Genomic DNA, 14,404 nt, shown 5'->3' with positions numbered 1-14,404 from the left:
TACCTCCGGCTTAGTCTCTCCGCATACTACATAAATTAGTCTGTGCCACTTCACAGCCACTTCTGGGGTTTGAGGCCGGTCTAGGGGGGTTGAAACTGAATGAGTGACAGGTCATAGCACCAATGAGAGAGCGATTCGAAAAATGGGCTGGGCCTCCCCTGTCGTCTAATCGCAAAGTCGTTACTGATTGGGGAAGACTGAATCCACCACTGGCCAATCACTGGCCAAGTGAATGGTTCACTTCCGACCCCAGTCGGCTGAGGGAAAGTGTCCCAGACCCAGAGAGAGATCTGCAGCATGCAGTAACGTAGTATATCAGACCCAGAGAGAGATCTGCAGCATGCTGTAATGTAGTATATCAGACCCAGAGAGAGATCTGCAGCATGCAGTAACGTAGTGTATCAGACCCAGAGAGAGATCTGCAGCATGCAGTAACATAGTGTATCAGACCCAGAGAGAGCTCTGCATCATGCAGTAACATAGTGTATCAGACCCAGAGAGAGATCTGCAGCATGCAGTAACATAGTGTATCAGACCCAGAGAGAGATCTGCAGCATGCAGTAACGTAGTGTATCAGACCCAGAGAGAGATCTAAATCATGCAGTAACATAGTGTATCAGACCCAGAGAGAGATCTGCAGCATGCAGTGACGTAGTGTATCAAAAAAATAAATAAATAAATAATAATAATAATAATAAATAAACATGTGAGTCTTTGCCAGGGTGTGTGCTACGGCTCAGTGTGTCATGTGAGAACGTGTGGTCAGGTGTCAGTGTGTCATGTGAGAACGTGTGGTCAGGTGTCAGTGTGCCACGGCTCAGTGTGTTGTGTGTGAACGTGTGGTCAGGTGTCAGTGTGCCACGGCTCAGTGTGTCATGTGTGAACGTGTGGTCAGGTGTCAGTGTGCCACGGCTCAGTGTGTCATGTGTGAACATGTGGTCAGGTGTCAGTGTGCCATGGCTCAGTGTGTTGTGTGTGAACGTGTGGTCAGGTGTCAGTGTGCCACGGCTCAGTGTGTTGTGTGTGAACGTGTGGTCAGGTGTCAGTGTGCCACGGCTCAGTGTGTCATGTGTGAACATGTGGTCAGGTGTCAGTGTGCCATGGCTCAGTGTGTTGTGTGTGAACGTGTGGTCAGGTGTCAGTGTGCCACGGCTCAGTGTGTTGTGTGTGAACGTGTGGTCAGGTGTCAGTGTGCCATGGCTCAGTGTGTCATGTGTGAACATGTGGTCAGGTGTCAGTGTGCCACGGCTCAGTGTGTTGTGTGTGAACGTGTGGTCAGGTGTCAGTGTGCCATGGCTCAGTGTGTCGTGTGTGAACATGTGGTCAGGTGTCAGTGTGCCATGGCTCAGTGTGTCATGTGTGAACGTGTGGTCAGGTGTCAGTGTGCCATGGCTCAGTGTGCCATGTGTGAACGTTTGGTCAGGTGTCAGTGTGCCATGGCTCAGTGTGTCATGTGTGAACGTGTGGTCAGGTGTCAGTATGTCATGGCTCAGTGTGTCATGTGTGAACGTGTGGTCAGGTGTCAGTGTGCCATGGCTCAGTGTGTCATGTGTGAACGTGTGGTCAGGTGTCAGTGTGCTATGGCTCAGTGTGTCATGTGTGAACGTGTGGTCAGGTGTCAGTGTGCCATGGCTCAGTGTGTCATGTGTGAACGTGTGGTCAGGTGTCAGTATGCCATGGCTCAGTGTGTCATGTGTGAACATGTGGTCAGGTGTCAGTGTGCCATGGCTCAGTGTGTTGTGTGTGAACGTGTGGTCAGGTGTCAGTGTGCCATGGCTCAGTGTGTCATGTGTGAACATGTGGTCAGGTGTCAGTGTGCCATGGCTCAGTGTGTTGTGTGTGAACATGTGGTCAGGTGTCAGTGTGCCATGGCTCAGTGTGTCATGTGTGAACGTGTGGTCAGGTGTCAGTGTGCCATGGCTCAGTGTGTCATGTGTGAACGTGTGGTCAGGTGTCAGTGTGCCATGGCTCAGTGTGTCATGTGTGAACATGTGGTCAGGTGTCAGTATGCCATGGCTCAGTGTGTCATGTGTGAACATGTGGTCAGGTGTCAGTGTGCCATGGCTCAGTGTGTTGTGTGTGAACGTGTGGTCAGGTGTCAGTGTGCCATGGCTCAGTGTGTCATGTGTGAACGTGTGGTCAGGTGTCAGTGTGCCATGGCTCAGTGTGTCATGTGTGAACGTGTGGTCAGGTGTCAGTGTGCCATGGCTCAGTGGGTCATGTGTGAACGTGTGGGCGCAGGTTTCAGTGTGTGTTTGCAGGGCACCACCCCCCACCTGTGAGAAGCCTGGCACGGCCACGCTGTAGGGCCGCTGTTGTCTGCCGTGCGCCGCGGCCGCGCTCTGCGCCGTCATACGCGAGTGCATGCTGTAGTCAGGGACGGGGAGAGACATGTCTTCCCTCTCTAGAAGGTTGCCCGTGCTGCTGCTTTTCCCATGGTGGAGGCTAGAAACACACACACACACACACACACACACACACACACACACACACACACACACACACACACACACACACACACACACACAACAAGGCAATGGTAAACGCATTGTCCCCCGAGGCAGTACCCCTCTGGGGCAATCAGTAAGAGATATGTCAGCTTGTAGTTGTTTATTGTGTGGGACAGGGACAACTGCATGGACCGCCTTTTGAAATAATCTCCCCGACGGGTTATAAAAATGTGGCGTTTTGACCGGCAGTTTTCGTGTCCCGCTTGGGCAAATCAGTGTGATATTAATGCTGGAAATCCAATCAGTGGTGGGCGTGACGGGTAGGGCAGTGGTAGATTCCTTGCCTACCGACACGAGGGTCGCAGGTTCACGCCCCATGTTGCCTCCGGTTTGGTTGGGCATCCATACAGCCACGATTGGCCGTGTCTGCGCGTGGGAAGCTGGATTAATGGTATGTGTCCTGGTCGCTGCACTAGCGCCTCCTCTGGTTGGTAATGGTGCCTGTTCAGGGGGAGGGGAACTGGGGGGAATAATGTGATCCTCCCACGCATTACGTCCTGCCTGCCTGGTGAAACTCTTCACTGTCAACTGAAAAGAAACGATGGGCGACATGTGCTAGTCTACAACTCTCAATTGCGGGCAGACAATTGTGTCAATTGTGTTTGAGATATTGTGTGTGATGGACGGAGGGACGAATAAATATACGATCCATGAAATCAATAATGAGAAATGTACATACTTGCATACTAAAGGGTGAAGAACACTTACTTGTGGACTCTGAGCTGCCTCATGGAGTCGCCGTCACCGGCGTCAGTGATCACCCGTGTGTAGGAGAAGGGAAACCAGCCACGCCTGGTTGAGGGGGAACACCACACATTATTAGCCACACAAATAGCTGGAAAACACCCTCAAATCCAGTCTGGTGGTCAGGTTGTGTGTGTGTGTGTGTGTGTGTGTGTGTGTGTGTGTGTGTGTGTGTGTGTGTGTGTGCGCGCACCGCGTACATACTTATTCAAATAGGATAAGTACGATGGGGAAAATCCGCCAAAGAGTAGACAAGGGACTAATTTAATTTAGGTTTAAGCTTGAGGTCAGAATTAGAATGAGTCTAGTGTAAGGGTTCAAATTAGGCTTATAGTGGTGAGGATTAAATATGAAAGTGAAGTATGATTGTAGTCAATGAAGGGTCATCACAAGGAAACGTAAGCATGTGTATGTGCGACTCCATCTGTGTGTGTGCAAGCAGAAGCTACGCTCACATCCTGTTCTTCTCGCTCTCGCCGTAGTGCCAGCCATCACGGGCCTCGGGGACCAGCAGGGTGATCACATCGCCCTCGCCGAAGCTGAGGAGGGTGCTGTTGTCCCCGGCCGCGTGGGAGAAGATGGCCTGCACGCGGGTCCGCCCGTTCCGCTCCAGGCCCGCCGCCATGGAGCTGGACCTGGGCAGCGTGCGCGTCTCCGCTGGGGGTGGGTAGAGAGAGACGGAGGGAGAGAAGGGAGAGGGAAGGAGAGTGGTTGAAAGAGGGGGGAGGGGTGAAGGGAACGGGGAGGAGACGTGGTTAACTTCCAGTCTCCACCTCTCCAATAAAACATCTGAATGTGAATAGAACATCTAATCATTAGATGGACCATAGCCTCAATCAACATTGTGAGTGACTCTTATTTTTATTTAGATGAAAATCTTTGAGATTATAACTTTAAATCAGGATTCTGAGAATAAAGTCAGAATTAAGATAAGAAGCACACAATGTGACATCACTGACGATGTCACTGACGACATTATCGATGGTGTACCGGAATTTGAATGTCGCGGGTCCTTAGATTTTTGCGACGTCAAAGTAGGGTCACGAGCCAAAAAAGGTTGGGAACCCCTGATCTAATATGGGGTGACCGGTGAAAAACAGATGCTAAGTGAATGGGTGTTTAGCTACTGTACCTCCATATAATGAATCAAAGTGTGTAGGTATTTTACTGGTTGCTAAACAAGTCTCTCTCCTGTGTGATTTTAAAGAGCTTTTTCTGGTGTAAAACTTGTTCCTGTCGCCTGCCTAGATTTCCTGCTCCTCTCTCCTCCTCCCTTTTCATCATCACACTTCATCCTATTCCCGCTTGCTGTGGCCTGTTTCCATTAAGACAGCACAGGCTGTGTGTGCCGGTTCTCCACGTGACAGTGAGAACAACCAGGAACATCAAGAGAAGCTCCATCCTGTTAGCCCCTTTAGGATGGTTTCAGATCAGCTTTGGACTTCCATACAGGACCGCACTTCCTTATCTGTGATGAAACCTCTGTACATAATATGGAGTACGTATGTAGGTTCAAGAACAAAACTTTCCACACTGCAATAAAAATAATAATAACAACACACACAAAAGATTTGAGAACAAAACTATCGACACTGTATTAATGTGAATCAGAGTCTTGTGGATGGGATCTATGCTGAAACGTAAGATGTAAGGCACGTCTCCATTGGCCAGACTCGATTGGAGTGACAGCTTGGCAACACCCACACGTAGCAAACAAGAGAGGGAGTTTTGAAGTAAAAAAATATATATACATATTATTTTGTTTTTGTTTGATTGCAAACAAAAGCAATCTACATACACCTATTTATATAGCTCAGTGACATACACCAGTTCAAACATGACATTCTTGTTCTTCTTCTTCTAAGACAGAAGTTATGTGTAAGCATACCAACGCATTGCCTTTCTGTCTTCTCCATGGACCTCAAAACTCCCTCTCTCCTTTACAACATCCTGTGGATGTTGCCAAGCTGTCACTCTTGATCGAGACTGGCCAATAGAGACGTGCCTTACTTTTTGATTCGCAAACCAAACTTTTTAAATTCCCAAACAAAAGCTTTTGATTCGCATTAATACATTTTTAATCTGAAATTTAATTGACTCGCAATACAATATTCTTTGATTGCAGTGTCGATAGTTTTGCTCTCAAACCCCATTCGGTTTGATTAGATAAAAGACACAAAAGTGAAAGGCTGATTCAAAAACATGGCATCGTGTTGGGGGGCCCTTACTCAGTGTGGTCTTGCTCTTGGCCGGGGCCACCTTGCGCACAGGCAGGGTGTTGGAGTACACCTCCCCTCCGTGCCTCTGGGTCTGTGGAGAGGCCTTGCCCTGTGCCGCTTTGCCGTCCATCCACTGCTGGTAGTCCTCCCCTCCGTGGGCGCCGGCCGTGCCGTTCATCACCGGCATGCCCCCGTCCGCCGCCCCCATCAGCCGCTGCGGAGGAGAGCAGAATATTAGCATAGAGGCAATTAAAAGGCGCACAGCTCCCGCTTTCACATCACCCAGAGCAGTTATGCAACATCCTGCAGCTCATCAATAATAATGAAGAAGTTGGAGAGTGGATCTAGGTCAGGAAGTGCTGATTAACTGAAAGAAGCATCAAGTCCAATAGAGCCAACCCAGTAGTAGAGCAAAAACAAGCCTTTGTGGCAATGCTGGACTGCCAGACTGCATTTCTGTATATGTTGATATTAGGGATGTTCATTTTGAAAATTTTCCAAAATCGATAATCGGTGAATATTAACGATCAATTATCGATCATCGATTTTATTAATACTTAGAAAATTTTCAATATTTTCAATATTTTTTTTTTTACAAAATGAATGCCTATGGCAGAAAATACGAAAGACAACGTGTTCTCCTCAATGAACTCTTTATTTCAATGTGTCTCCTCTCCAACACTGCTGTCCCCGGCGCATGCCGGTGTGAATTTCCCATGTTTAAAACAGTTTTGTTGGCACAAAGGCCCGTGCCCAGCCAGAAAACTAGAGACTATATGAAGCTCCACCTCACGTTAGTCGGCTGTGCAATGGAGTGGGGCGAGGAGGAACGAATTCCACCCAAACCTAGTCCAAAAAAAAAAAAAAAAAAAAAAAAAAAAAAAATTTTAAATAATTAAAAAATCGATCCAAATGCCACAGGATCGATTCCAATCCTTAACGATCGATTATCGATTTTCGATAATTGATGAACATCCCTAGTTGATATACTGTATCGATACATAGACTATAGACTAACATATTATGGAACAACTAACGTTACTGTTGAGGATGAGACCTGCAAAGAATTTCAAAGTGTGTTTTTGATCAGAGGACATTAAACACCAGTGAATCTGCACCGTGGGATCTGTAGTTTTTAATTAGGGTTAGGGGGTTAGACTAGTGCAGTGCCCGTTCCCCCCCATTCACATCCCACCTAACCATTTCATCTTTCGTCATGCTCATTAGCATGACTGTTTTCCGACGATGTGTGGAGAGCTCCCTGTGACGGCCCGCCAACATCCTGGGGGCACCACCCATCCACACACCCCAGGTCCTAATTAATGGACTTGCTAGAGGCAGCTACATGCGTGCATGTGTGTGTGTGTGTGTGTGTGTGTGTGTGTGTATGTGCGTGCGTGCGTGCGTGTGTGTGTGTGTCAGCCAATGGATAACATCATTCACCATTGTCGATTCCAAAGATCCGTTATCAGATACAACTGCAACAGAATACCACAAAGCCAGGGTAGGCTGGATGAAATGATGTTGGGAGTAATAGGATAAGGAACCAACCTGTTGCCCCATGCCGCCACTAGCCATGAGGGCAGCCAGCTCCGGGGGGACGGGCAGGGGTTTGGCACCGGGGATGGGCTCGGAGATGACCATGCTGCCCTTGGCGCCCGGGTGGCCCATGGTGCCGCCCGCGCCGCTCATCTGCTGGGCCAGGAGCATGGCCCGGTCGGGTAGCTTGTTGGGCTCAGCACACGCCTGCTGCCAGGCCGGGATCTTCTGGGATAACAGCTCCTTCCCCTGGACAGAAAGAAAGTGTGGAGGAGTGGAGGAAGAGGGGGAGAGCACAATTAATTTTCCATTTAAAGGCAGTCAATGTGTTTCCCACACTGCGGAACATGGAGGAGCTGCAAACCCAAAAGAATTGAATCAGCATGGGCTTCAATGGAAACTTTTATTGGCGTAAAATAAATGCTACCAGCTTTAAAAAACAAAATACTACATTTTATATATACAGTATATATATATATGTACATATGTGTATATATATGTACCGTATATATATATATAGGCTAAGGCTACCTCTCCTCCATACATACAGACTTAGGCTACATCTCCTCCTCTGTACATACAGAGTAAAAAAAATGTGTATTACTAGCAGGATTACAATTTTATAGTAGCCTACATTTTTAAATAAAGAATTATGCAGATGCACACACATTAACAACACTTGCCTCACACACAGCAGCACTCTGGTCCAACCCGGTCTCACTGCAGTTTGTGAGATAATAGTCTGCAGCCAGTTACACCAGCTGAGATTGTGTTATTTTTCACTTTGTATTAGTATTCATGAGAAACAGGCCACACTAGATAGACTGGCTGAAAGCCTGCTGTAACCAACACATAAGGTCTGCCAATAGTCAAATGCAGGAAATGTGTTCAAAAGTAATCCAAAAGTAACGGAAGGTAATCAGTTACATTACTTTAATATTGTGATATTTGGATTATGTTAGATACAAGAATTTTCTAGAAACAAAAATGTCAGTGTCTTGAAACAAGGCACAAAGATTCTGTCAAATTTGACTTGCATTGGAAATAAGGGTTAACTATCGCACCCCATTGGCAGTTTATTTCACTTGTTTTGAGAAAAAGACTCGATATTGGATTAAATGACCTGTTGAAATTATTGATTGATTTATTTCCTGTAGTGTTGGAGAAAATACTTGTGGAACCTGAGGGGGATCCATGTCTGAGCTCTATTAAGAGAGTAGCTGGAAATGAGAACTAGCCTCCAGTGTTTTTCATACAGGATTATTACAGTTACAATGTGTCCAGGCTTAGATATTGTCCTCCTACCAGTGGAGGACTGGATTCATGGGATGGGGATGGAGATGTGATGTATCTGTTTCTGTGTATCCATATCGGCGTGCTTGCTTGTACATCAGTGACACTGATCTTTTGTACTTCAGTGGTACAAAAGATCAGTGTCACTGATGCAGAACGTGGTATCACCACTCACACTGTTCTCCAAGTGTGGCTGGCTGTTGCTGGGAGCCGTGAGTCACTGTGACCCCGGGTGGCCCTTCCTGCTCGGTAAGGTAGAGCGTAGGTGGTCAGTGTAGTTTACCAGCGCGATGATAAACTGCACTAGCAGATGGTGGCTTTTTCTATTTTTTTATTTTGAACTTTTATTATGGTTTATTTGATTAGGGACAGATACACAACATATACAATTTTGTTTTTATAGCCTGAGCTCATTTGCAATGCCCGTCCCTAGATGTTATCAAAAGCACCTGTTAAAAGCAACGTACAGTAAAATACAGTAAAATATACAATAAATATAAACAATATATCATCAATTCTGTCAATGAAACAATCGGTCAGTCATAAAACAACAATCAATCATACACAAAGACATAGGTCATCACCCACACACACACGGACACAGTTATTCATGGAAACATTGGTATTTACCCTTCAGGGTCTGCTTTAGATAGGTTTTAGAAATGCTCCCAGCTACGATCCTGTTTAATGTTTGAGTTCTACATTTTGACCCGCTGTACAGAGAGGGCTGTTTGTCCTAGGGAGGTTTTTCGAAGCTGCACTTCGAAGCTGGAAAAAAAAAAAAAATCAAAAAAGGGAATAGTTCCCATTTTTTTAAAGTCTAGCCCTATCTGCTTTTTACCAAGGATGATGTTGATTGGTAAAGATCTTTCTCAGCACAATCCATGCGGTCAGTTTTGATTTTTTAACACTTTGTTGGTCACTGCATACAACCTCTTTTTCCTAGAAGTGTCATCTCGTCTCAAACTGTAGACAATGCAGCGCTGTCAAAATTAGTATATAACCGACCATCCACCCACCCACTCAACCTCCACCTCCTTCACCCCCACCCCCACCCGCCCACCTCCGACCATCCACCCACCCACTCAACCTCCACCTCTCTTCAACTTTTCTCTTGCCACTTTACATTCCCTCTGTTCAGCTCCTGTGCTCGGGAACAAACACAGCCGAGAGAGAGAGGGGGGGGTATAAAAAAAGCTTGCCTTGTCCAGTTCTTGGATAATATAACACTCTTGATGAGGGATCTCCTGGCTACACTGACGCATGCAGTTAGGCATGCTAGCGGAGCCCTGATGCAGGACAGTTATGGCTCAATTCCACCACATTTTACAGCCCTGCACAGCCCGTCACCACTCGGCTCTACTTGCTTCAACCCGATGGACGTTCTGCTTCGACCGCCCTTCATCTGCCCCCGCCCACACCTGGTCGTCACAGCGACCGCATATCTGCCCTCCACCCATGTTCTGAAATAGGCTATAACATAACGTTACAATTAAATCCATACACAGAACTTTTAAACTGTTTATGAAATACTGGTGCCTCTAAATTACCTACAGTGTGTGTGTGTGTGTGTGTGTGTGTGTGTGTGTGTGTGTGTGTGTGTGTGTGTGAGTGAGAGAGAGAGAGAGAGAGCAGTGCTGGCATGATCACAGTCCTTGATCCTGGCCTGAGCAGCCAGCTCATAGCATCACAGCATGTTGGGCGGGTGTTACAGTGTACATGGGCAAAAGTGACAATCGACCAGGAGAATGGATATCACTTTGTTGTTAGTCAAAACTCACAAGCGCTGCACGAGGGACGGGCGCGAGGGACGGGGGTTGCGCTAGAGTGAAGCCTCTACCCCCGCGGCCTCTCACCAGGCAAAACCGCGGCTTCACCAGGCGCCTGCGGCCTAGCGGAGCCGACGCAGCACTAACTACACAAGCGCTTCAGAGCAGCGGACTTTTGGACAATTGAAACCACCGCGCCGATTTTATTTCACCAGAGGCGAAGGCAGCAAAACAAAAGACTGATAGAAAAGCATAATAGAAGAGAAAAGAAGGTAAACTGGTATGCAGCGCTGCATTGACAGTCAGTAGGATATAGAGAGTAAACACGATTCTGCCTGACCAATCAGTCGCCTACAATGTTTTCACGTCACGGTATGGACCCGGGTTGGCAGAATAGAACCTCGACGAGGCAGGTACTAAAAGTAGCCCAGCTCAGCCCCAAATCCAACCGAGCTGGGCCGGTTTATACCGGTGGGATGAGACCAAAAGTCGAGTCGAGCGGAGCGGGACCGCGCTACTAGCTGCGGTGGGATTGGGCCATTACATGTAGGCATGCTAGCGGAGCCCTGATGCATGACAGTTAGGCATGCTAGCGGAGCCCTGATGCATGACAGTTAGGCATGCTAGCAGAGCCCTGATGCATGACAGTTAGGCATGCTAGCGGAGCCCTGATGCATGACAGTTAGGCATGCTAGCGGAGCCCTGATGCATGACAGTTAGGCATGCTAGCGGCGCGCTTGAGGCGATTGCCTGGATCCAGTGGATGAGTGACTGCAGAGGGGGACGGTGTGGCAGAGCAGTTTGGTGCGGTACTATTTTATGGGTACACGTTACATCTGTGCGAGTGTGCGTACATTTTACAAGGCGATCGCTAATATCTGCATTCTTTTCTACATTATTTTTGTGCAAATACTTCCATCTCACAATCTGATCGACCTTTCATAGTTGCACATCAGGACACGTTTCTGCATAGGTCTCCTCTCATCTGTAACCTGATTGTCTTGCAACCTGTAAATCTTCACAAAGAGACTGTATCTTCTCCATCTATTACGCGCTGTATTATTTTCACTTGGTATAGTTGTTGTAATTATTTTTGGTTAGGGTTAGGGTTAATTGCTTTTATCGTCTTATTTCTAAGATAAGAAAACATAAGTCAAGATAAGATGATAAAATGCACCTTACATTAGTATCCATATACCTTTTTCATATTGTGACGACCCTCCCACTCTCCTGCTCTGCTTGCTGGTGGTTGGGCCGTTAGGCATATTGAGTGCACCTGGGCCATGTGTACTCATTGAGCTTAGGAAGACATTCAGACCATTCAGTCTCTCTCCCTCCTCACCGATGCACCTACAAGTAATTTCCAATGAGTTTGACACCTATGTCGCTACCAAGTGACTATCATGAGCCCTGGTACTGTGTTACATCACTAGTTACCAAGTGACTATCATGAGCCCTGGTACTACTGTGTTACATCACTAGTTACCAAGTGACTATCATGAGCCCTGGTACTGTGTTAAGTCACTAGTTACCAAGTGACTATCATGAGCCCTGGTACTGTGTTAAGTCACTAGTTACCAAGTGACTATCATGAGCCCCTGGTACCGTGTCGACTGTGCAGTGCTCAGTGTTTATGGCCAACATGCACAGCGGGAGCAGAGGAACCAGTGCCAACATGCGTAATGGTAAAAGCGTCTCACCTTGTTGTGGTAGGCGCCGCTGTTCTTGGCCACGGCGCACTGGCGGTCCACCAGGAAGCAGTACCTCCTCCTCTCCTCCGACAGGGCGTTCTTGTAGCCCTCGGCAATGTAGTTGTCCAGCTCACTCTGCTTGCCGCTGATGGCCTCCACATACTGGGGAGAGGAAGGAGGCGGATGGCATGAAAACACGCAGCAGTTGGATAGATGTCACATCTATCCTGATGGTAGGGCTGGGCAATATATCGATGCTATATCGATATCGTGATATGAGACTAGATATCGTGATTTTGGATATCATAATATCATATCATAATATCATAATAAGTGTTATAGTCTTTTCCTGGTTATAAAGGCTGCATTACAGTAAAGTGATCAGATTTTCTGAATTTACCAGACTGTTCTAGCTGTTCTATTATTTGCCTTTACCCATTTAGTCATTCTATTCACATCACCGATGATTATTCATCAAGAATCTCATTGTGTAAATATTTTGTGAAAGCACCAATATTCTTACATTATCGATATTGAGGTATTTGGTCACAAATATTGTGATATTTGATTTTGTCCATATCGCCCAGGCAGGCCTACCTGATGGTGTTAAAGTTAGAGGTTGTTGCGGGGCAACGGGGAAACTTTTACCCCTGAGCATGAGATGGCAATCGTCAATAGCTTTACCCACTTAGCACCGCTCATGTTATCAATGGACGCTGTGACGGACTGCAGCAGACAATGGGCTAGCTCGACTTTTCTATGGCAAGTTATGCAGGACTGAACTATGCCAGCACCCAGAGCCGTGTAAGAAGAGTTGCGACATCTCCATTCACTCACAATGGACCAGTTTTTTACTCTCAAGAGTTCCACGAAGTAAGGTCCTGGATTAAGCAGCACTGTCGAGTTGCAGCAAAATGGACAGTTTGTGTTGTACTTTGAAAGTTTTCTTTTTTCTTTGATCAAATTGTACATTATCAGCTTTATTTTAGCATGCAAAAGTAGCGCGAGACCCATTCCTGGCTGTTCATTGGCTAATGAGTCTCGCATTTTGGTCCTCCGCTGACGCCACTCTCTCTCTAGAGGACACTAGCCATAGCAAGCTGAATCAAACATCAGCCTGTACTGACATGGGGAAATGAGCGGCGGAGAGCCAAAGCATTTGGAAAATGCCACTGCTGCGGATCACAAGTGAAAACCATCAATTACAGCAAAGGAAGTCTGATGGTAAGTGTCTATTATGCGATCATGAGGGACGCAGTTACTGTATTTCCTGCAGATTAGCCCAGTTGACGCGTCTTCCTTTTCCATTCAAACCCGCTCACCCTCGCGGCGTACTGTATCTTTTTTTTTTTTACCTATTCACCCTCTGTTCCTTTATCGACACAGCCCACTAAATCCTCTTTGTCCTCCGGTCATGGTAGAGTACATCTCTCCAACAACAGTGGCAGCACTCGTCTACATCAGGTCTCACCTTAAGAGGAGGCAAGGGTCATGCTAAACTCCACTAAAACCTTAGGTCACTGGTACAACTGAAAGTACCCCAGTGACTCAATCACTATTCTCATCAACAGGGAGGATGTTCAATGTTGCTGACATTTATGTTTAACATTGTACAGCCTATATATCCACCCAGGCACATGTGATCTGTACCACATCTTTCACACAGGAGCAAACATGTAAATTCTGCTTCAAATGAAAAGCACATAGCCAAGACAATAATGCATACAGTACATCTAGTAACACTTCTTAATAGTTTTTTTTAGGATGCCCAAATGAGTCATCTATCTTCACACGCCCACTTCCCCAGTACGCTCATAAACACAACGCTCCCCGTGGAATACTTGACCTACATCTCCTGTGGAAAAAAGACACAGACATCGGGACGTGCTGCTAGCTAGTTTCTCCCCGGCATCAGCTGGGGACCGTTAGAACTCACACACACACACACACACACACACACACACACACACACACACACACACACACACACACACACACACACATTCAGCCGGTGCTGCATGGATAGGTGTGCCATTATAGTGAAGATAAACCAAGATATTCCATTAAAACAATATTTTTTCTCGCCACAGATGTAGCTACTACATCAACGAACTTCAGCTTTAGCTTTAGCTAATCGCTCCCTGCTAACATGAGTTCCTGTTGCCAAATCTCACAAGAGTGAACTGTACAATCAGCGGTGCCTCAGGAGGTCCCTGAAGATCATCAAGGACACATACAACAGCCTGTTCTCCCTGTTACCCTCAGGGAGGAGATACAGGGTCCCAAAAGCACGAACAAATCGCCTGAGGGACAGTTTCTTCCCGCAGGCCACGAGACTCCTTAACACACAAATAAACAATCATGTAGTAGCTGCCACCATTACATATGATAATTATGCCTATGTTATTTGCACCTGTGCAAACAGAATGTTTAATTATGTTTTAAGGTGTCTACGCTAGAAAAGAAGAGGAAAAGTTTACTGTTATTGCTTGTTGTTCTCATGTTTTACTGCATCTATATGCCCTGTTTTTGCACTGTTATACTGTTATTTGCACTATGTTGTAACGGAGCTTACAGCACAAGAATTTCACACGTGATACTTGAATCTTGAGTGTGTTGCTGAGATGGAGACAGGTTTT

General features: G+C 46.6%; 1 protein-coding gene across 1 annotated transcript in view; it reads right to left on the bottom strand.

Annotated features, from left to right (window-relative positions):
- The window catches only part of baiap2b (BAR/IMD domain containing adaptor protein 2b), a 54,835-nt gene that overhangs the window by 5,476 nt on the left and 34,955 nt on the right, over positions 1 to 14,404 (bottom strand). The window contains exons 5-10 of the mRNA XM_083635642.1: positions 11,775 to 11,927; positions 7,025 to 7,261; positions 5,483 to 5,687; positions 3,710 to 3,911; positions 3,219 to 3,302; positions 2,277 to 2,445 (exon numbers count right to left, since the gene is read on the bottom strand). Coding sequence (XP_083491768.1) covers positions 2,277 to 2,445; positions 3,219 to 3,302; positions 3,710 to 3,911; positions 5,483 to 5,687; positions 7,025 to 7,261; positions 11,775 to 11,927 — 1,050 coding nt within the window. The remainder of the gene's footprint in view (positions 1 to 2,276; positions 2,446 to 3,218; positions 3,303 to 3,709; positions 3,912 to 5,482; positions 5,688 to 7,024; positions 7,262 to 11,774; positions 11,928 to 14,404) is intronic.

The sequence above is a fragment of the Poromitra crassiceps genome (genome assembly GCF_964638095.1).
Source record: "Poromitra crassiceps genome assembly, chromosome: 4".
Lineage (NCBI taxonomy): Eukaryota > Metazoa > Chordata > Actinopteri > Beryciformes > Melamphaidae > Poromitra > Poromitra crassiceps.
This window is presented reverse-complemented; position numbering and strand designations above follow the sequence as displayed.